The 19,908-nt window shown below is 39.9% G+C and overlaps 2 protein-coding genes across 5 annotated transcripts in view; one reads left to right on the top strand and one right to left on the bottom strand.

Annotated features, from left to right (window-relative positions):
• mertka (c-mer proto-oncogene tyrosine kinase a) overlaps positions 1 to 19,908 on the top strand; it is a 47,699-nt gene that overhangs the window by 13,254 nt on the left and 14,537 nt on the right. For 2 of the 3 annotated variants that reach the window (XM_019366317.2, XM_019366316.2), the window contains exon 6: positions 19,559 to 19,850. The exons of the other annotated variant lie outside the window; for it this stretch is intronic. In XM_019366317.2, the coding sequence (XP_019221862.1) occupies positions 19,559 to 19,850 (292 nt within the window). The remainder of the gene's footprint in view (positions 1 to 19,558; positions 19,851 to 19,908) is intronic. 3 annotated transcript variants of the gene reach the window in all.
• On the bottom strand, positions 4,187 to 9,581 carry LOC109204737 (ATP-dependent RNA helicase DDX54-like). 2 transcript variants are annotated; one of them, XM_025897270.1, is made up of 8 exons: positions 9,565 to 9,581; positions 9,331 to 9,462; positions 8,816 to 9,179; positions 5,486 to 5,634; positions 5,282 to 5,395; positions 5,081 to 5,191; positions 4,874 to 4,965; positions 4,187 to 4,710 (listed from the first exon to the last, which is right to left on the bottom strand). In XM_025897270.1, exons 3-8 carry the CDS (start codon positions 8,966 to 8,968, stop codon positions 4,469 to 4,471), a joined length of 861 nt encoding a protein of 286 aa, XP_025753055.1. In that variant the 5' UTR covers positions 8,969 to 9,179; positions 9,331 to 9,462; positions 9,565 to 9,581; the 3' UTR covers positions 4,187 to 4,468. The 2 variants fall into 2 exon arrangements, with proteins under 2 accessions (XP_025753055.1, XP_025753056.1); XM_025897271.1 differs by lacking the exon at positions 9,565 to 9,581 and having other exon boundaries at positions 9,331 to 9,470.

Raw genomic sequence — 19,908 nt, 5'->3', positions numbered from 1 at the left:
TATCATCCCGAAACAACAGGAGCATTATAATCACATCCAGATGGACCAAATTAAAATTTTATCTCATACTTCTAATGTGATTTGGCCCCATATGCATAAAACTGAATTGAACTACATTTAATTTCTTTTGTAAATTTATCTATTAATATCTTACATTTCCAATTTTATGAATAAAAATAAATGTGGATATTATAGGCATATAAAGCAACTGATGGCTTGGTCATTGTGGCTTTTTATAAAACAGGAATTATGTTTCTTATTTTGTTGGTTTGTTATTTTTGTTGGTTAAGTGAACATGCCCAATACAGTTATAATAAAGGTCGTCAACGTCACAGTTATCTTAGAACATACACGTCAAATTTCCTTTCTTCAAACTTTCCTTCCCTAAATGTAAGTGACTGACAAAAAAAGAAAAATTTACCAGACAAGATTAAAAACATTTTAAAACTGGACATGTAAATGATGTTTACTATTATGTCTGCGCTTTACGGAGCGGAGATGTGAAAATTACTAAATTACTTAAAGAAAACAAACTTCTATACCAGAGCAATAACTGAAAAAACAATATACAATAACACAGTACAGACTCACTATCCACTAACCTATTCAGCTGCTTGTGAATGCAAATATCTAATCAGTCAATCACACGCCAGAAAAAAAAAAAAAAAGGTGATTTAAGTGACTTTGAAGGCAGCATTGCTGTTGGTGACAGATGGGCTGTTTTACGTTTTTCAGACACTCCTGATCTTCTCAGATTTTCTCAGGAATTTACAGAGAATAGTCCAAACAGAAAAGCGAAATAAACATTTCCCTGGGTAAAAATGTCTTGTTGATGCCAGAAGTCAGAGGGGCATGGCCATGCTGAAGGCAAGAGGAATTCTAAGCCAGTTTCTCAACCCAGCCCATCTGATATCAAAAACCACAACACATTCAAAGTCAATTAAAAGTCGCCTTTCTTGCCCGTTCCGATGCTCGCTTTGAACTTTGAAATGAGACCACTTGGACAGCGGTAATGATAAATAATTTTGAATAGGACATGTGGAGAGGGTGAGCAGCTCCACAGTGAGACCCACCACATGTCTTTTAGATCCAATCCCCTCTTCACTTTTTAAAACACTTTATGGATTTCTTGAAGCTGAGCTTTTATACATGATGAATTGCTCTCTTCAGTTGCGTGTCTTCCCTGCTGCCTTTAAAACGGCGGTGGTGAGGCCCCTTCTGAAGAAGAGCAATTTGGATTGTAATGATTTTAATAACTACAGACCTGTATCCAACTTACCATTTTTAAGTAAAATTTTAGAAAAACTTGTTTTTACTCAGATTAATGACTTTTTGAATGATAGACAGATCCCGGAGATATTTCAGTCTGGATTTAGGGTGAACCACAGCACAGAGACTGCTCTCCTAAAGGTTTTAAATTATCTTAGATGTAACTGGGACGCCCAAAAGCTCTCAGTCCTGGTGCTACTGGATCTAAGCGCAGCCTTTGATACAGTAGACCACGCTATTCTTTTAAACAGACTGAAACACATGGTGGGCCTCTCTGGTGCTGTACACAACTGGTTCACTTCCTATCTCTCAGACAGAACTTTTATGGTGAGTATGGATACATGCTCCTCTATGATCCATAAAATGACATGTGGTGTGCCTCAAGGGTCGGTTTTAGGCCCTGTACTTTTTAATTTGTATATGCTCCCTCTTGGCGGTGTCATCAGGAAGCATGGAGTGAACTTCCACAGTTACGCTGATGATACTCAGCTGTACATCTCCGTGTCTCCTGATGACACCAGACCAATGGATGCCCTTTTTAACTGTATTCTAGATATTAAATCTTGGATGGCAGAAAACTTTTTACAGCTTAACCAGGACAAAACTGAAGTTTTAATCGTCGGTCCTGAGGCTCAGAGAGAGAAACTCTTGTCTAAATTACAGGCATTTTCACTATGCCCTTCACTACAAGTGAAAAACCTGGGTGTTATTTTTGACTCTGAGCTTGGTTTTATCCCACATATTAAACATGTAACCAAAATTGGATTTTATCATCTAAAAAATATAGCCAGAGTCCGCCCTATTCTCTCTCGGGCCAACACGGAGATGCTGATGCATGTTTTTATTACCAGTCGCATTGATTACTGTAATGCCCTGCTCTCTGGTCTCCCCAAAAAGAATATTTCACCTTTACAACTTTTACAAAACTCTGCAGCTCGTGTGCTGACGAAGACCAGAGGGCGGGCCCACATTACACCGGTTTCAGAATCACTGCACTGGCTCCCCGTGTGTTTCAGGATCGATTTTAAAGTTCTTTTATTGGTTTTTAAATGTCTTAATGGTCTTGGGCTTCTTATCTCTCAGATCTGCTTTTACCATATGAAACCTCGCGGACCCTGAGGTCCCCTGGTACCGGCCTTTTGATTGTCCCTAAAGTCAGGACACATACTCACGGAGAGGCAGCTTTTCAGTGGTATGGTCCTCGTCTGTGGAACAGCCTGCCGGAGGAGCTCAGGGCCGCAGAGAACGTACATGTTTTTAAGAACAGGCTCAAGACCCACCTTTTTAATTTAGCTTTTACCTAACGTTTATTTATTTTATGCTTATTTATTCTATCCTGTTATTCTATTTATATTATTAATTTAGGTTTTACCTAATATTTATTGATTTTATTCTTATTCATTTTTTATCTTCTTACTCTATTTATATTTATACTGTATCCCATTCTTATTTATTTTATCTTTTTATCCTGTATATATTCTTATTAGGTCATATCTCCAGTGTTTCCTCGGAGGGGGCTCTCTGCACTGGGGCTGTGATCGACCGTGGCTGCTGGGGCTCTGTGGGTCTTCTCAGCCTGGCTGGGGGGCTTCTTTGCCTCCCTCCTGGTGTGTGCCCAGCCTGGAGGCTGCGGTCTGTGACCGGCTCCCGGTGCAGACGGCTCCCTGTGATAGTGTTTCCTCACCTGGCTCATGTGTGCCCAGCCCAATTTTACTTTTTAAGTGTGTGTGTGTGTGTGTGTGTGTGACTGATTGATTGATTGGTTTACAGAATTTAATGTGGTTTTTATACAGCACCTAACTAACTGCAAATTACACATCAGACGCCATTGCTGCTGCCCTTCACTATTCCCTCTCCCGTCTGGAAACGAAGACTTATACATCAAAGTACTTTTTGTTGATTACAGCTCCACCTTCAATACAGTCATCCCTTACAAACTCACTCACAAGCTGGCAACACTCTGTGGCTGGCTACTGGACTTTTTGACTGGCAGGCCCCAGTCCGTCAGGATCGGCAACATGACTTCAGCCAGCATTATTACAAACGCTGGTGTTCCACAAGGTTGCGTCCTCAGTCCCATCCTCTACACCCTGTACACCCACGACTGTGTCACCTCCAACAAAGATAACATCATTTTGAAGTTCGCGGACGACGCTGCAGTGATTGGTCGCATCACTGGAGGGGACGAAGCAGCTTACAGGAGAGAGGTGGCCGGTCTGGTGTCATGCTGTGAGGACAACAACCTCACCCTCAACACTGATAAGACAAAGGAGATAATAGTGGACACGAGGATGAAGAGGAGGCCTCACCAACCGCTGTTTATCCGGGGCTTGAAGTGGAGAGGGTGAGCAGCTTTAGATACCTGGGCGTCTACATCTCTGAGGACCTCACCTGGACACCGAACACCACACAGCTGGTCAAGTCCAGAGTCCAGAGGAGAGCTGCCTCCATCCTCAAAGACCCCACACACACCCAACACGGACTGTTCACACTTCTGCCCTCGAGACGAAGGTTCAGAAGTGTGAAATCCAGAACATCCAGACTCAACAACTCCTTCTTCCCCACTGCTATCAGGCTCATGGACAGCTGACCTATTTTTGAACAGTAATAATAACTTTTGCACATCAGGTCATCCTGCATATTAAGCTCATTACTCTTTTACACACATCTCTGTTTCACACTTCAATATTTTGTCTTCTTTTTTGTCTTCATTTATTTATTTTTACTATTTGTATTTTATATGTTCTATTTCTATTGTATATATTAATCAGCATCTGTGTGTGGACAGCAAAGAAAGAATTTCATTGCACAGAGAAATGCCTTTATGTTCTTTGGACACATGACAAAAAACAGTTTGAATTTTGAATCTTGAAATTAAGCACCTAATATCTGTATTTTCCCAATTTGATAAGACATATTTCAGTACTCCAAAACACTTTTATTAGACTGCCAACATGCTTACAAGTAGTAAATCCAGGTTAGTGGATCATAATTAAACATAACTCTGTGGCAAACACAGAGTTCAGCAGGCCATCAAGGAAGAAGTGACGTGCATTTCTGCAGTGTAAAGATGCACAAATCATTGTCTCCTTAATCTACAGTCACACAAAGCGCCAGGAAAATCGTTGGTGATGTTCTCAGATGATTCTGACGCTTACTTCCTCGTGATGTCCTCCACACCATCAACCCTCTGTCCTCCTCACAGCTTCTTCCTCAGCTTGCCTTTCTTATGGCCACCCCTTCCAAAACCTGACTTTTTCACTTCTCCGAGCCACTTTTTGTTCTTGGAGCGGAGCTTGCTCATCCCCCCGCCCTGCAGGAACTGGTGCTTCTGCTTTTTCTTGCGCTGCTTCATGATCTGATCCTTTGTTTTCAGCTCCGAGCGTGCTTTGTGGTCACCGGAGCTCTGTACGTTTGGACCTCGTCGGCCACGGCCACGACCTGGGAGAGGCACGACACAACAAAGAGCTTGGAGGTTATAGCTTGCAAGGCTGGAAGAGGGGCTCTAAGTATTTACTTTTAGACTTGAGTTAAAACATGGTGGCTGATGGTCTATATTTAACAGGCAGACGTGTTTGTGCTATTCATTTTGATGCCGTCCTACCTCTTGCTGGCTTCCTGCCTCCTCCGCCTGTTTCTCCGTCTGATCCAGATCCTGTATCATCAATCTTGTATTTTTTCTTCCACTCCTCATAACTGACATGTTGTCAAGTGATACAACATCTTCACAATACAGCTTAACATTGTCATAGGAGTAGAGAAGAGGGTCATTAAGAGCAGCACACAGAGAAGCTTTTTGTTGGAAGGATACAAGTTCTTCCTGTTCTTCTTGTTACTGATAACCTGACCGCTGTCTGTTTTGATCTTCTTCTTCTGGTCTTCTTTTCCCGTTTCTCTCACAAAACGCTTCTTCTTATGGTCCCTAATAAAACAAAGGGGGAAAAAAGACTTTAAATTATAGTTTTAAATGACCATTTTATGGATATTGAGTCAAACATAGGGAAATTTGTACCATTTCATCATTTTTTTCTGCTGGTTAAGGCGATCGCCTTCATCTCCCATGAGATCAAGGACAGCTGAAGAGGCCTGCTGTTCAAAAGCACTGCCCTCTCCACCGAGACTCAACCTGTCGACGCGTAACACAGGACAAAACAGCATAAAACACAAAGCCATTCACATTTTTTAAAGAAACAGATGCAACAGTTTAATGCCTCACCCTCTCTCAGAGTCAAAGTCTTTAGGTCTGTAAGGGATATAATACTCTTCATCTTTGCCTGACTGCCTTTTTTTCTTGGTCTTTGGTCGTTCTTCACCATCTTCCTGCTGACCTCTTCTTTTACCACCTACCACCTCTGAAAACACCCCCTGGTGGAAATGGAAAGAATTACATGGTACAAAGTGACAAAACATGATACAGAGATCCTACTATCTTCCTCTTCTAGTTTGTATACAACATCAGCTACATCAAAACTGCATTTTATTTTGCTTCATCTCCATCAGACAGCACAAACAACTTTCTCTTTTTGACTCAAATGTTGGTTTTGAATGAAAATGATGAAACAATCCTGGGTGTTTATTCAACTTGTGAGCAGGTTTTCTAATCCACCGTACTATTATTATTGACACTAGTACATGTTCTTGCTGCTGGCGAACTAATACACTTAAGAACATAAAGCAAAGCAAAAAAGTGAAAAGTAGGTCTTGCCTATATAAATAAACATAAGACAATTGTGAGACTTTTAAATAAAACAGAAAAATGTCTGTTTTTCTGTTGTCTGTTATATAACATTAGGTATGTTCATGGCAATTAATTTCTTAATCAGCTAAACAGGTCATTTAAGAAACAGTCAAATATTAAGTTAAATTTGAAAACAGTTTGAAAAAAAATATCCCCATTCCAAAATTTCACACGACAATCTCATTGGCTCACGGAGTGATGATGTCACAAGGTCGCCTTAAGAACCTTTAATCCTTTGAAGTTTTTTCCACAAATAGGGGTGAGACACAGCTATTCTTAGTTCGTTTCTTCGCAGCATTTGTGTTTGCAGCCTTCAAACGTTCACCACAGAAAGTTTTGGAAAGCTTTTCAGAGTCGTCGTGTACAACCTTCAACATGTACCCAACAAGACACCAACCAGAACAAAAAGATCATGCCGCTTCTCCTTCCTGGCGTGGCCGGCCAATTTCCCCAAATGACCTCTTATCCATCCAAAGGGCATTACATGACAGTAGGAAGGAAAACTACCACCTCCAGAATAAAATTCAAAAAATTGAAGAAGAGAAACTTCAACTGGAGGAGAAGTGTAGACAGATGGAAGCGCAAAATAAAAACCTGGAGGAAAGACAACAACGCCAGCCCGACATAGAAATTATTAATGAGGGCTGGGGAATTAGGTTTGGACAAGCCCGAGAGCAGATCGTCTTCCTGATTAAAGAAAACAAGCAGAAGACGGCGGAACTAAAGGAGATGTCCAACCAGCTTCAAGACAGCAAAGCTACTGTTGAGAAGACAGAATGGGATCTCCAATATATGGACCAAATGAATCAGCTGCTCCAAACAAAGTTCGATGAAGCTGTGAAAAAAAATAAAGAAATCCTCCAACAGACGGAAGAACAGGAGACAAAGCAAAGAGACTTGCAGCACAAACTCAAAGTCACGGAGGAAAAATACAGAATGCTGAAAGAAAAGTTGGATGAAGCACTGTGCCAAAATAAAGTCCTTCTTCAAGAGAAAGTGCAACAGCAAGAAACATTGAAAGAAGAGAAACGCATTGTCAAAGACTTTGAGGGTAAAAATCTAAAACTGCAACAGTTTTGTAATGAACTGAAAGACAAAACAGGTGAACTAGAAGGGGAAAAGGAAAAACTGGACAAAAGATGCTCACAGATGCAGAAAAGGATTGATCACATGGCAAGAAACAACTCAGAGCTCACTAAGGGGATATTGTTGGAATACAACAACTTGAAGCGCAAACACACTGAAATGCAGGCGCAAAAGCAACACCAAGATAAAATACATGACGACCTGCAGCGTACTCTCCAAGACATCCACAGAAGAAATGAGGAGTTAGAAGACATGTACAAAGAAGTACAAGAGAGAAATGCAGACATGCACAAGGACAAGCTAATGCAGGAGGCAACATCCAAAGAACTCAAAGAAAAGCTTGAAGAAAAACAAGCAACATTAGAAGAGGTGGAGCAAACATGCAAGAAACTTGACAAGCAAAACGCAGAAACAATCGATCAGTTGAGAACCCTCATCCTGGAGAAAAAGGCGCTTGTGGAAAAGTCCATGAAAAAGAAGAAAAAATGCTTCCGCTTGCCCTGGAGGAGGGACTCTACTGCTTCACCTGATGTAGCCTCGTCTTGCTCCACCTCTGTCCTTCCCCCCAACCAGTCCCGGCAGTTGACTGTCCCCTCCTGAGCCTGGTTCTGCCGGAGGTTTCTGCCCGTTTAAAGGCAGTTTTTCCTCCCCACTGTCGCCTAGTGCTTGCTCAGAGGGGATTGTTGGGGTTTTCTCTCTTTTACCTTGTTTCATTAGTTACTTGTTTAACATTTTTGTTCTTACTTCATTTTACCTTGTTTCATTAGTTACTTGTTTAACATTTTTGTTCTTACTTCATTTTACCTTGTTTCATTAGTTACTTGTTTAACATTTTGTTCTTACTTCATTTTACCTTGTTTCATTAGTTACTTGTTTAACATTTTGTTCTTACTTCATTTTACCTTGTTTCATTATTTACTTGTTTAACATTTTTGTTCTTACTTCATTTTACCTTGTTTCATTGTTTACTTGTTTAACTTTTTTTGACTTGCTTGTTTATAATAAACCAATTGAATTTATCTTTTGAGTATTTTTCGTCTAATCTTTACAGAATTTTTCAAAAACATTCATATCTGTCGCTTATTTTCTTCTTGAAACCTCATAAATGGTGAAGGAAAAACTGGAACATGGTTTGAAACACTGAAATTGTTTCAGCTCAAACCGCCAAAGTCATACGTGTGTGTGTGTGTGTGTGTGTGTCACAGGTGACACGGTGTCACTGATTAGGTCATCATGTTTAGGCTCATTCACTCGAGAAATTATATAGGCCAAATCTTTAAAACTGTATCATTGCAGACACATTTTCAATTCATTTCAATCACAAATGCAGAAATAATTATTTGCAGTATCTTATCTCATTTATTATGAGAACGTCATGCTTGATCATTTGCACCCACACCATCAAAAATGGGGGCAAAAGGGAGGAGATCGCATTTAATCGGTTATAACAAGAGGTCAGAAATATAAGTGCTGCAGAAACCTCTGAATCTCAGCTAAAAGCTCATGTAAACCATTTCTACAATCACAAAACAAATCGAAGTCACCAAACAGTTAAAAGAGCAGTTACGTCACCATGAATATGTGGACAGGTAATATCCATATTTTGATTTATGATTTCCTGGAGTTCAATGTGTGTGCTTAATCCTTTATGAAACTGATCTGAACCTGCAACTACAACGATCCAGGGAGGAAAGAAAGAAACAATACTTCACCCATGCTTACATTTAGATCACTCTCCTCCTTTTCTGTGATGTCACAGTCAGCAGTAGTGGTGGGGTTGATTGGCTGCTGCAGCCTGCTTTCTGCAGCTCGGTCCTCTCTCTGCTTGCTGAATTTGTCCACTAGCCGAGTGTCTTTAGAGCGTTTGGCACGCATCACCTCACTGGCTGGTGTTTTACTACGTTTTTAACCCGTCTGATGGACTCCGGCAAGGGGTTTGACCGCGACTTGAGGTACTGCTTGTAGGCATTCTCTGAGACACGGAGCAGATTTTGCAGGTCCAGCGAGTTTTCATGAGACGTGATCACATGAGCACTTTCATCATCCAAGATCCTCTGAGGGACTCGACCAAACACACCTTCTGAATCTGGAGTACGAAAAGAAATGCAGACATTTCAATACAGTGACAGATAAAAAGAGCACTAAATAAAGTTTATTAGCAACCTCAAATGTGTAGCACATCAGTTAAACAGTTCATCTGTCACTTTAAGACCTGACAGGCATGCAGTAGAGTCTACCTTGTGTGTGTTCAGGTGAAGCAAACTGAACTGGTCGCCCTAGGAAGAGGTGGAGGTCATAGACATAAGGCATTTCATCAGGACAAATCAGACTATAGGCTGTGCCACTTTGGCCCGCTCGTCCCACACGCCCTGATGGGAAAAGACAGGGGAAAAAATACTCGTAATGCTGGCCTAATCATTTCAAATTGAACAGGCTGAATCACTTTGTTCGTTCTGCATACAGCTGCTCACCAACTCTGTGCAAGAAGAGTTTGGCCTTGGAGGGGAAGTTGTAATTGATGACATTATCCAGAAGGGGGATGTCTATACCACGAGCAGCAACATCAGTCACCAGAAGCACCATGGCTTTCCGGTTCACAAATTTCCCAATGTTGATCTTCCTGGCAGTCTGATCAAGGGCACTGTAGTGTGCCTACTAGATGTAGTGTGCCTACATCTAGTAGGCACACTCTAAACCTTCTGACGACAGCAGCTGGACATCAGAAAAAAATAAGAAGTCAACTAAAGCTCTAGTTTTTTAAACAATATTTAACATTTTCACAAATCTATGCTACACTGTTATCTTACCTCCTTTAGGTACTCCACATGGTGTTTGGTGGCAGCAAAGACCACTGTCTGTTCCTGAGGCTTCACTATGTTCCTCAGGAGGTGGAGCAGCAGAGCCGGCTTGTCATCCACACGCAGGTGGAAGAATGACAGCTGATGGAAGTTAGAAGAAATGAAAACATGCTCAAAGCCATGGAAACATCCAGTTTGTGGGGATGTCATAGGCACCGACCGGTTTTCTATCGCCCATTTGCTGGGAGTAAGGCCCCCTCCGTTTGCGAGGTGCGCCTGCTGCTTGCGGCACAGGGAGGAGAGGGGCGGGGCGACGGGGGATTGTCTGGCTGGCTGGAGCGGCATCTAATAACCAACTCGCAAAATAAAACAAAATAAAAACAAACCAACAAACACGAAAACACCAGACATTATGATACAGACTTAAGTCTCACACACAACCTGTCGACAGGGGAGGGGGGCCGGCTGCTTCCAAATAGAGCACATTTGATTCATAATGTTGTAAATCCAAGCCCATTCATGATTTTAATCCTGGGTTGTGCGAAATCCCAGAAATAAACCCTAGACAAAGTGAATCTGTGAACTAAGGTGTAGATTTATTAAGTTATGTTGTGGTGATCCTCGAGTTGGGGGATGGGTGTTCATACTGGAGTGCAAAATTAAAACCAATGGAAGATGGACAAGAAAAGTTCAAAGCCATCAGGTGCTCAGTTTAGAAAAAATAGAGAGAAAAGAAGAGGAGGAGAAACGAGCAAAAGATACAGGTAAGCAAATGTGTCATTGGATAATGGCAGGTCATGTATCCTGAAACAATCAGAATCACAATCAGAATACTTTATTAATCCCTAAGGAAATTATGTGGGTTACAGTTGCTCCAAGAAGAAATTGTAAAAATAGTAACAGTAACAGATTAAACTCCAAACAATACATTATATTACAGATTTTACACTTTTAAGAAATAGCACTAATATGTACAGATCACTCAATTATAAATATCAAGGATTAACAGAGGTAATTATAAATAAATATCAAGAAAATTGACAAGAATATTACAGAATAGAAAAGAGCATGTATAAAAAGGGTGTAAGTGTATTAGATGGAGGAGTTGTACAGGGAGATGGCCACAGGCAGGAATGATTTCCTGTGTCGTTCAGTGGTGCTTTTTGGTAATCTCAGTCTCTCACTGAACGTGCTCCTGTGAGTAGCCAGCAGAAATGGGTAATGCGTTACTGTAATCCGATTACTTTTTTCAAGTAACGAGTAGGGTAAGGGATTACTATTGCAAAAAAGGTAATTAGATTACTGTTACTTTCCTCTAAGAACGCTGCGTTACTAAAACCGTGATTTTTTTGCGAGAGTGTCTCATGACAATGACGTAAGTGAGTGCGACGTTCGTGGCAACAGCTGTGTGCAGATCAACAATGGATAATATATGGAGTGTGGGAGAAATTCACAAACAAACTCGCGGATTCTTCCACTGATGGCTGCGGCACACCTGCACCAGGGCAAACATCCGCCTGCTATACAGGTGAAAATAGAGCAACAGGACCGCTGAGTCTTTGATTTTATTTATTTTCTGTTGTGTTTCACTTGCATTTATTTGAAAGACTGAGTGTAAACACAAAAAAATATTTTATTTTATGTGCTGGAATGTGCAGAAAATAGGTTTAAATGTTAAACAAATTTCTTCCAGCCAGAGAATGTTACATATAATTTAATTTTTGCTTGATGTATAAAGTTAAAAGATTAAAACTAATAAAACAAGTTTTAAAAAGAGACTTTTCCATTTGATTAAATTTTGTATGATGGATTATGCAGAAAAAGTAGAATTGGGCTGAAAGATCTATTGCTTTATTACCTATTCAGGTTGTAAATCGTGTTTTTAAAAAGTAACTAAGTAACTTAGTAATTAATTACTTTTGAAAATAAGTAATCAGTAAAGTAATGGGATTACTTTTGGGGGGAAGTAATCAGTAATTAGTTAATGATTACTTTTTTCAAGTAACTTGACCAACACTGGTAGCCAGCATGTCATGGAATGGGTGGGAGGTATTATCCATGATTGTCCTTATCTTGGACAACATTCGCTTCTCAGACACCACCCTAATGGAGTCCAGCTCCATCCCCACAACATTACGGGCCTTGTGGATCAGTTTATTTAGTCTGTTGGCATCTGTGACCCTCAACCTGCTGCCCCAGCATGCAACAGCATAGAGGATAGCACGGGCCACAACAGGGATACAACAAGATAACATTAATTAGTAGGGATAGTGAAAACTTCTGTTTACGTTAGTTAGCCACTTGGCTTTGATAGCAAACAGTAGACACTGATGTAGCTTACTGAATCTTTTGGACCGTGTTCAGCACAATAATAATTAGTCAGTGTCAATTGTTGATTTGTCCTATTCTGATTGTATTAGTCGTTTGCTGTTTGTTGTGTTCGCCCAGGGCGCCAAACAGCCTAGGACCGCCACTGCTGCTAACCTCTGTTAACCTAGTAACTCTTACCTTCTAACTGACATCTCGTCAATAGTAATAAACGCTCCGTATTCACATTTAAGTGGAATATAAATGGAAAAGAAAAGACACAGTCCTGTGTGAACATTATAGATATATATATATCCTTGCTTTTAATACATTTTAAGGTGGATGGGAGAGGTGCTTCTTCGCGTAGTCGAGGGCCTTTGGGATCGGTAAAAGTTTTCCTCACATCACCAAGGGTCACTAACAGCTTTGCAGGGTATACCAGTCCGTACCTGACGCCGGGCATCCCATCTAGTATTCCTCTCACATTTGCAAATGCGGCTCTGCGTTTGGCAACAGAGGGAGGGAAATCTGGCAAGATGTTTATTTTAAACCCCTTATACGTCAGGTTCCTGTTTTCTGCAGCTTTCCGCAGAATTTCCTCGCGAACGTGGTAGCAGTGCAATCTCAAGATGATGGGCCGAGTAGAATCACTTTGTTTGGGACATTGGCGATTCACTCTATGTGCTCGATCTATATAAAGAACACTTGGCTCTAGTATTCAAGTATTTAATGACTTCATAGAAGAAATATTCTCCAAAACAAATCAAAAAGTTATGTTTATCTGTGGTGATTTTAATATTGACCTGCTGAATCCGAAAAAGCATAAAATGACCGACGAATTTCTAAACACTATGTACAGTTTGAGTTTACATCCTAAAATAACCAGGCCTAGCAGAATTACACCTCATTGTACCATCTTACCCGACAATATTTTCACTAACAATATGGAAAACAACATTGTGAGCGGATTATTAATTAATGATATCAGTGATCACCTACCAGTTTTTGCAGTTTATGACACCAATTACAAGAGAAATCAGCATGAGGAACAACTGAGATACAGATGTGTAAGGACAGAAGAAACTATGAACGCACTTAAGAACGATCTATGAAATCTGGACTGGGACAATGTTTACAAAGAAACTGATATTGATTTTGTATATGGCAATATTGTATTGTATATGGCATATTTTTAAGAATATTCGTGGAATTGTACGATAAAAACTGTCCAACAATAAAATACAACAGAAAGCACAAATATTCAGACAGACCATGGATCACTAAGGGTTTACAAAATGCATGTAAAAAGAAAAATACACTCTATAGGGAACTCCTAAAACAAAGAACAAAAGATGCTGAAAATAAATGTAAAAAATACAAAAATAAGTTGACCAATATTATACAAGTATGTAGAAAGGAGTATTATAGTAAAACATTGATCAACAATAAACAAAATATGAAGGGAATATGGGATGTTTTAAATAGTATCATTAAAAATAATTCTGGACAAAAAAGTTATCCTCAATATTTTATTGACAATGGCAATATTATGGAAAACACTGCTGATGTGGTCAACGGCTTTAATCATCATTTTGTAAATATTGGCAGAACAAATTCCGGAGTCATTTAGTTGCAAACATATATTTGCAACTTATCATTTCAGACTGGAAAAGTTCCAAACAAAATGAAAATAGCTAAAGTTGTGCCGTTGTATAAAACTGGGGATAGACACCACTTCATAAATTACAGGCCCGTTTCTTTACTACCACAATTCTCCAAAATCCTAGAAAACCTGTTTAATAAACAATTCTCTGACAGTCAATATGGATCATAAACCCCCTAACCCCCCTGGAAATTACGCCCCTGCTGGAACGGTATTGGATGAGGAGGGTTGTACTGCACTGGGTGAAAAATTATTTAAGTGACAGGAAACAATGTGTGAAGCTGGGTGTCCATTCCTCATCATGCTTGAACATTGCTTGTGGTGTTCCACAAGGCTCTGTACTGGGTCCAAAATTATTTATTATTTATATAAATGATATTTGCAAGGCATCTGATATATTAAAATTAGTATTATTTGCAGACGATACAAATATTTTTTGTTCTGGGGAGAATCTAAAGGAGCTGCTGGATACAATTACTTCAGAAATGTGCAAAATTAAAAAATGGTTTAACAGGAACAAACTATCGCTAAATCTAAGTAAAACTAAAATAGTCTTATTTGGGAATTCCCTTAGAAATGCACAAGTGCAGATTATTATAGATGGTGTGGAAATTGAAAGAGTACTTGAACATAAGTTTCTTGGTGTGATTATAGAAAAATTAAATTAAACTGGAAGTCGCATATAAATCATACACATAACAAAATTTCAAGAAGTGTTTCAATTTTGAGTAAAGTAAAACACATTCTGGACCACAAATCACTCCACATTCTCTACTGTACACTGATTGCACCGTATTTGCATTACTGTGCAGAGGTTTGGGGCAATACTTACAAATGTTCACTATCATCAATCTTTATACACAAAAAAGGGCCATAAGGATAATCCATAAAACTGGTTACAGAGATCATACAAATCCACTATTCTTAAAATCAAAGATTCAAAAATTCACAGATCTGGTTCATTTTCTCACTGCACAAATTATGTATAAAGCAATAAACAACCTACTTCCTGACAATATTCTAAAATTGTTTTCTAAAAGGGAACAGGGATACAATTTAAGGGGGGAATTAAATTTAAAAGATCCTTGTTTCCATACGAATTAAAAAGTTTTTTGCATCTCTGTTTGTGGAGTGAAGCTGTGGAACAGACTAAGTAAAGATATGAAACATGGCGCAGTTTAAAAAGAGGTTTAAGGATATGGTTTTTGCAGGGTACGGGGAGGAGGAAGAGATTTGGGTGTTCTTGTCCAATATTTTCACGTGTGTGCGGGTGTACGGGTATGTTGGTATGGGTATATATATCTGTAGGTTTTGCATCCATTGAGGTGTTACTGGGGTTATTTAAAATGTGTATATGTGTGTACGTGTATATATGTATGTATGGAGGTGTCAGAGAGTGGTGTCAGAGTGGTTTGAGGCCCAGTCCTGCAGTTCAGTCAAAGTGTTATCATACCTGGCCACGTCGCTTTTTATGTCCGAAATTGAGGCCTGGATGCTCTGGTTCAAGGATGATATCTTGCCTCTTATGGTGGTAGAAATCTCTAATATGCATGTGTCCAGTGTAGCGCACAATTCAGACTTGATGGAATTTATCTCTGAACGCAAGCTAAATATAGCTGTTAGTAGCGCTTTACTCGACGGCTCGCATTCATCTTTTTCCAGTGCAGGCGGGGCATCCCCACCAGGTGAGTCCGAAGAGGGTTCCGGGCCTACATCTCTCGCATCGTTCTTCTTTGCATCGAAGTTTGGGCTTCACCATTGTCGAGAAGCTCCAAGAAATATATCCACAGTAATCAGCAGGTTATGAATTTGACGAAAAAATGTGTTTGACGTGCTTTTGAGCGTATTAAAAGATTATTTTTTTTTAAGTCATTTTATCATTTAAGTCATTTTGACGAGCTATCCCGAGCTATCCCCTTGGGGACTCATTCTTAAATGAGTCCCCAAGGAGTGACTCATTCTTAAATGAGATTTTTTTTTCCTATGATGTTTCAGCTGGGCCTCACTCTCACTTCTTCATTGAGAATGACATGCCAGTTTTGCCCCAGATTCACCTTTGACACATAAAGAAATCAGTTTGAGAGTGGCGACAATGTGTTGCTGGTTTGTGCTCTGCCTTTGTGTTATAGATTAATAACAGCGGAGCTGAGTCAGTGCTGTCATATACTGTTATACTGCTATCATATACTGGTTTTTTTTTTTGGTGTTTTCTAGTTCGTCCCAGACCTCCCACTCATGTTACTGTGACAGAGAGGCAGTCCAATAAGCTGACGTTGAGCTGGACTCCTGGGCACGATGGCTTCTCTCCACTCACCACGTGCCAAATCAGAGTAAGCCCCATGTTTAATCCAAACTGTGCCATTGTTTAACAGCATCATACTGATCACACGTTCTCCAATCTAAGGTTAGAGAGGTGAGTCAGAGGGAAGGGGAAGTGACGACCACCAGATTCATCAACGTCACAGTGCCGCCTTTTCACGGTGAAGTCCCTGGACTGGAGGCTATGACGCTGTACAACCTGAGTGTTTCCTGCAGTAATGAACAGGGCGCCTCTCCAAACAGCAAGTGGGTCGAGGGCAGCACCACAGAAGGAGGTGTGTTGACGCTACAGGAACGATTTGAAGGTTGAATTATAATGCACACCAAGAAAACTTTAACAATTCAAAGTATTCCTAAATGAAATTAAACTCATCCTAGCATTTAAAACCCAGCGTACAAAAATGCTCGGTCTGTGTTTGTCTTACAAACGATGATGATATTTACAATACAGGACCTGTGTGTTGTGCTCCTGCCTCCTTCCCGTCATCCTTGTTTAGCTTTCAGGAGCACTGTGTAATTAACTGACTACTTTACTATCCAAAATGTGCTTAATGTAAACCTGCTCACAGTTGCAGTGCAATAATAACTGGAATTTTCAGCACTTGCACAACTACCTGATCTGCCCACAGCAAGCCCTGTTCAGAAAAAAATTGGACAGTTGACTGACAAGCGATTCGATGACAAGGTGATGCCTATTCCCTTGATATTTCATGACAAATTAAAGTACTCATACAATGCACAGGTTGAATGCATGGTTGAATCTTAATTCTATAGCTTTTCACTGTTTAAAAATGAGGCCCAAATTAAAGTAAGTGCAAATGAGGGAGACTTATGATTTAAATCATGTTACATTATCAGTCAAACATGATGAAGGCAATGTTATGGCTGTATAGCAATGTATGGCTGTCAGTGAGTCTGGATCAGTGGTGTTTATTGATGATGTATCTGCTGATATAAGTAGCAGAATGAACTGTTAAGTGTACTGGGCCATACTCTCTGCTCAGATTCAACCAAATGCTGCACAGCCAATCAAACAGTGCTTCACAGTACAGATGGATAATGACTCAAAGCACACTGCACAAGCAATCCAAGAGTTTCTCAAGGCAAAGAAATGGGATATTCTTCAATGGCCAAATCAGCTTCTCAGTTACTGAAGACAAAACTGAGAGACCCACAAACAAGGAGCAACTGAAAACAGCTGCAGTAAAGGCCTGGAAGAGTATGTCAAGGGAGGCAGTCATTAATTGTAAAGGATTAAAGTATTAAAACATCCCTTGTATTTAAGTTTATGTTACTTTGTACAATTACTTTTGAGCCTCTGATTTTTTTTTCTTTTGTAAAAGAATAAAGAAAGAAACTGGAAGTCTGTGCTGGAATCTCATCTTGATTGTTTGATTTAAAATCCACTGTAGTGGTGTACAGGGACAAAACATTTGTGTCTGCGTCCAGCAAATTATGGATCTAACTTTAAAAAATAAACATTTACTTTAAGTTTTTGTTCTCTTCCTTTTCCATATCTGGACTGCACAAGCAAGTATTCCTCGGAAAAGGTAATCAAGGTGTAAAAAAACAACACCAAAACTGCAACAGCAACTGAACAGCGTTCTTAGAATATGACTGAAAGTTCAACAACAGCTTCTAAATGGACCTTGGATTCTTATTCTATTTGTGGAAGATCAGTAGCAAAAGTGACCACGTGGTGGAGTAGTTTGATTTAGTAGTAGTTTTTGTTTTGTTGTTATTTTTGTAACTCTAAGATTAAAGAGATCTTGTGTTCCTCTGTAGGTTTCATATACGTTTTTCTTATTAGGTAATAGATTATTTGCAACTTATTTCAATAGAAATTAAGCAAAAAATAGAAAAGAAATAACAGAAAAATAAATACTAACTATACTATCTAGTTTTATCGAGTGATTGTAATAATCCTGCTTTTACAGCTGACTTCAGGCTGACTTTCAGTATTTCCCACAGACAGCATAAAGATATATCATCTATATGTTCTATACAGTCTCTAGTATTTCCACACGCAGTCCCGCCTTCGTGGGATTCCATCTGTGACGTCCCTCTTGGTAAACGTTTTTCCCCCCTCTTCAGCTACGTGGTGTTGCAACTATTTACACAAGCGACGCTGAAGCCACTCTGCTGGGTGATGTTGGATATTGTCGCAGCTGAATTGTGCGTTTTGGCACAATCCCGTCATATTTAAAACGCTTGCGGACCTGTGCTGTGGGACGAAAAGAAGCAGTTTAAGTTCTCCAGACCGGTCATGGCAAAGAAATCATTAAAACCTGATTGGGTGGTTTTGTTTTCTACGACTATAGCAATACTTGTGTGGATTCCGATCAGCGGTAAGTTGTTCATTTTCTTTTAAAGACTGTGTTTTGCTGCACTGACATCATTCCCCTAAAGTTCAGAGCTCGGTTCGGGTCTCCTGTCCACTACTTTGCAGAGAGAGAAGCATTCCTCAGCATGACGGACCGCAGCTGGGACAGATTTAAATATCTGGTTAAATTGTTTTGTATCAGTCGCTGGAAAACCTAGAAGATTTCTTTGGATTTCTTTTAGTAGCATTTTGCTCTTTAATTAAGTCACAAAATGTGGCATAAACGGAACGGTGGGAGTGAAAGGACATCAGGATAGCTATAAATTAAAAGTCATGTGAGCTGTAATTCATAGAAAAGCTTTAAAAATGCTGACTGCGTAAATCACCTTGTTTTTCTCCTCGTGTGGCCCAATTTTGCTACGCGTGCCCTCTTAGAAAAATATTTTTGATTTAAAACGCAAATCCAAAGTGTTCTTTTTCACTCTCTTAAATAATATGCGGGGAAAAACATGCCCCCTACTAATTGTTATGATAATTTCCACTTTTTCTCTAACATTTAATAATGTTTCGAACTGTCCCGATGCATGCTCAAACACGTTGCGTTTCAGTGGGAGAGTGCGTTTTCACCTAAGTGACCTCTTCAGTCTCAACTGCCTGCAGGTTTCCCCAACCTTATAAACAGTGCATCTATATAATGACTGAAAATGGTACCACTGACTAACAATGGGTCGCGAGGTCATTGTTAGGCAATAGTACTAGTTTCGGTCTGAAGAAGTCACTGGGATGGGTGAAGAAACGTTTCTCACAGTGAAAACGAAACATCCAGATGTTGTTGGAATGTTTTAAATTAATAATCAGTTGTTTGAGAAAACCCCTCCCCACCAAACTTCAAAATGTTACTTTACTTACTGTCAAACATACTCTACATTGTTTTAAAGCTTAGCAGTGTTCCATGAAATCTTTTCTTGTAAAATCAATACCATATCTTTATCAAGTATATTTCCATTTTACCATTTATTAGTTCTAACATACGCTAACATGCCTTTTGTAAACAGCCCAACCTTCCAGGACCTCGGAGCCTCTTGTGATACCTCGAGTTGTTTCTCGGATGTATCTGAGTCCAGAGGAGCTCAGGAAACTCCGCTTTAAGCCCACCGTTGGCACCATTCAGCTGTCAGAGGGCCATGAAGCCAAACTGAACTGTTCCATTGACATTCCTGATACCAGACTGGAGCCCACCATCCTGTGGGTGAAGGATAGTAAGGAACTGTCACCAAACATCCATGTGGTGATGAATGAGCTCCAATCCATCACAGATGGGGTATCAACTCTCCTCTCCACTGTCATGTATGTATCACATGAAGGTGAAATGTGTGTGATATGACAGATTAGGTACACAAACTGA

This window comes from Oreochromis niloticus, linkage group LG13, assembly GCF_001858045.2.
Source record: "Oreochromis niloticus isolate F11D_XX linkage group LG13, O_niloticus_UMD_NMBU, whole genome shotgun sequence".
Lineage (NCBI taxonomy): Eukaryota > Metazoa > Chordata > Actinopteri > Cichliformes > Cichlidae > Oreochromis > Oreochromis niloticus.
This window is presented reverse-complemented; position numbering and strand designations above follow the sequence as displayed.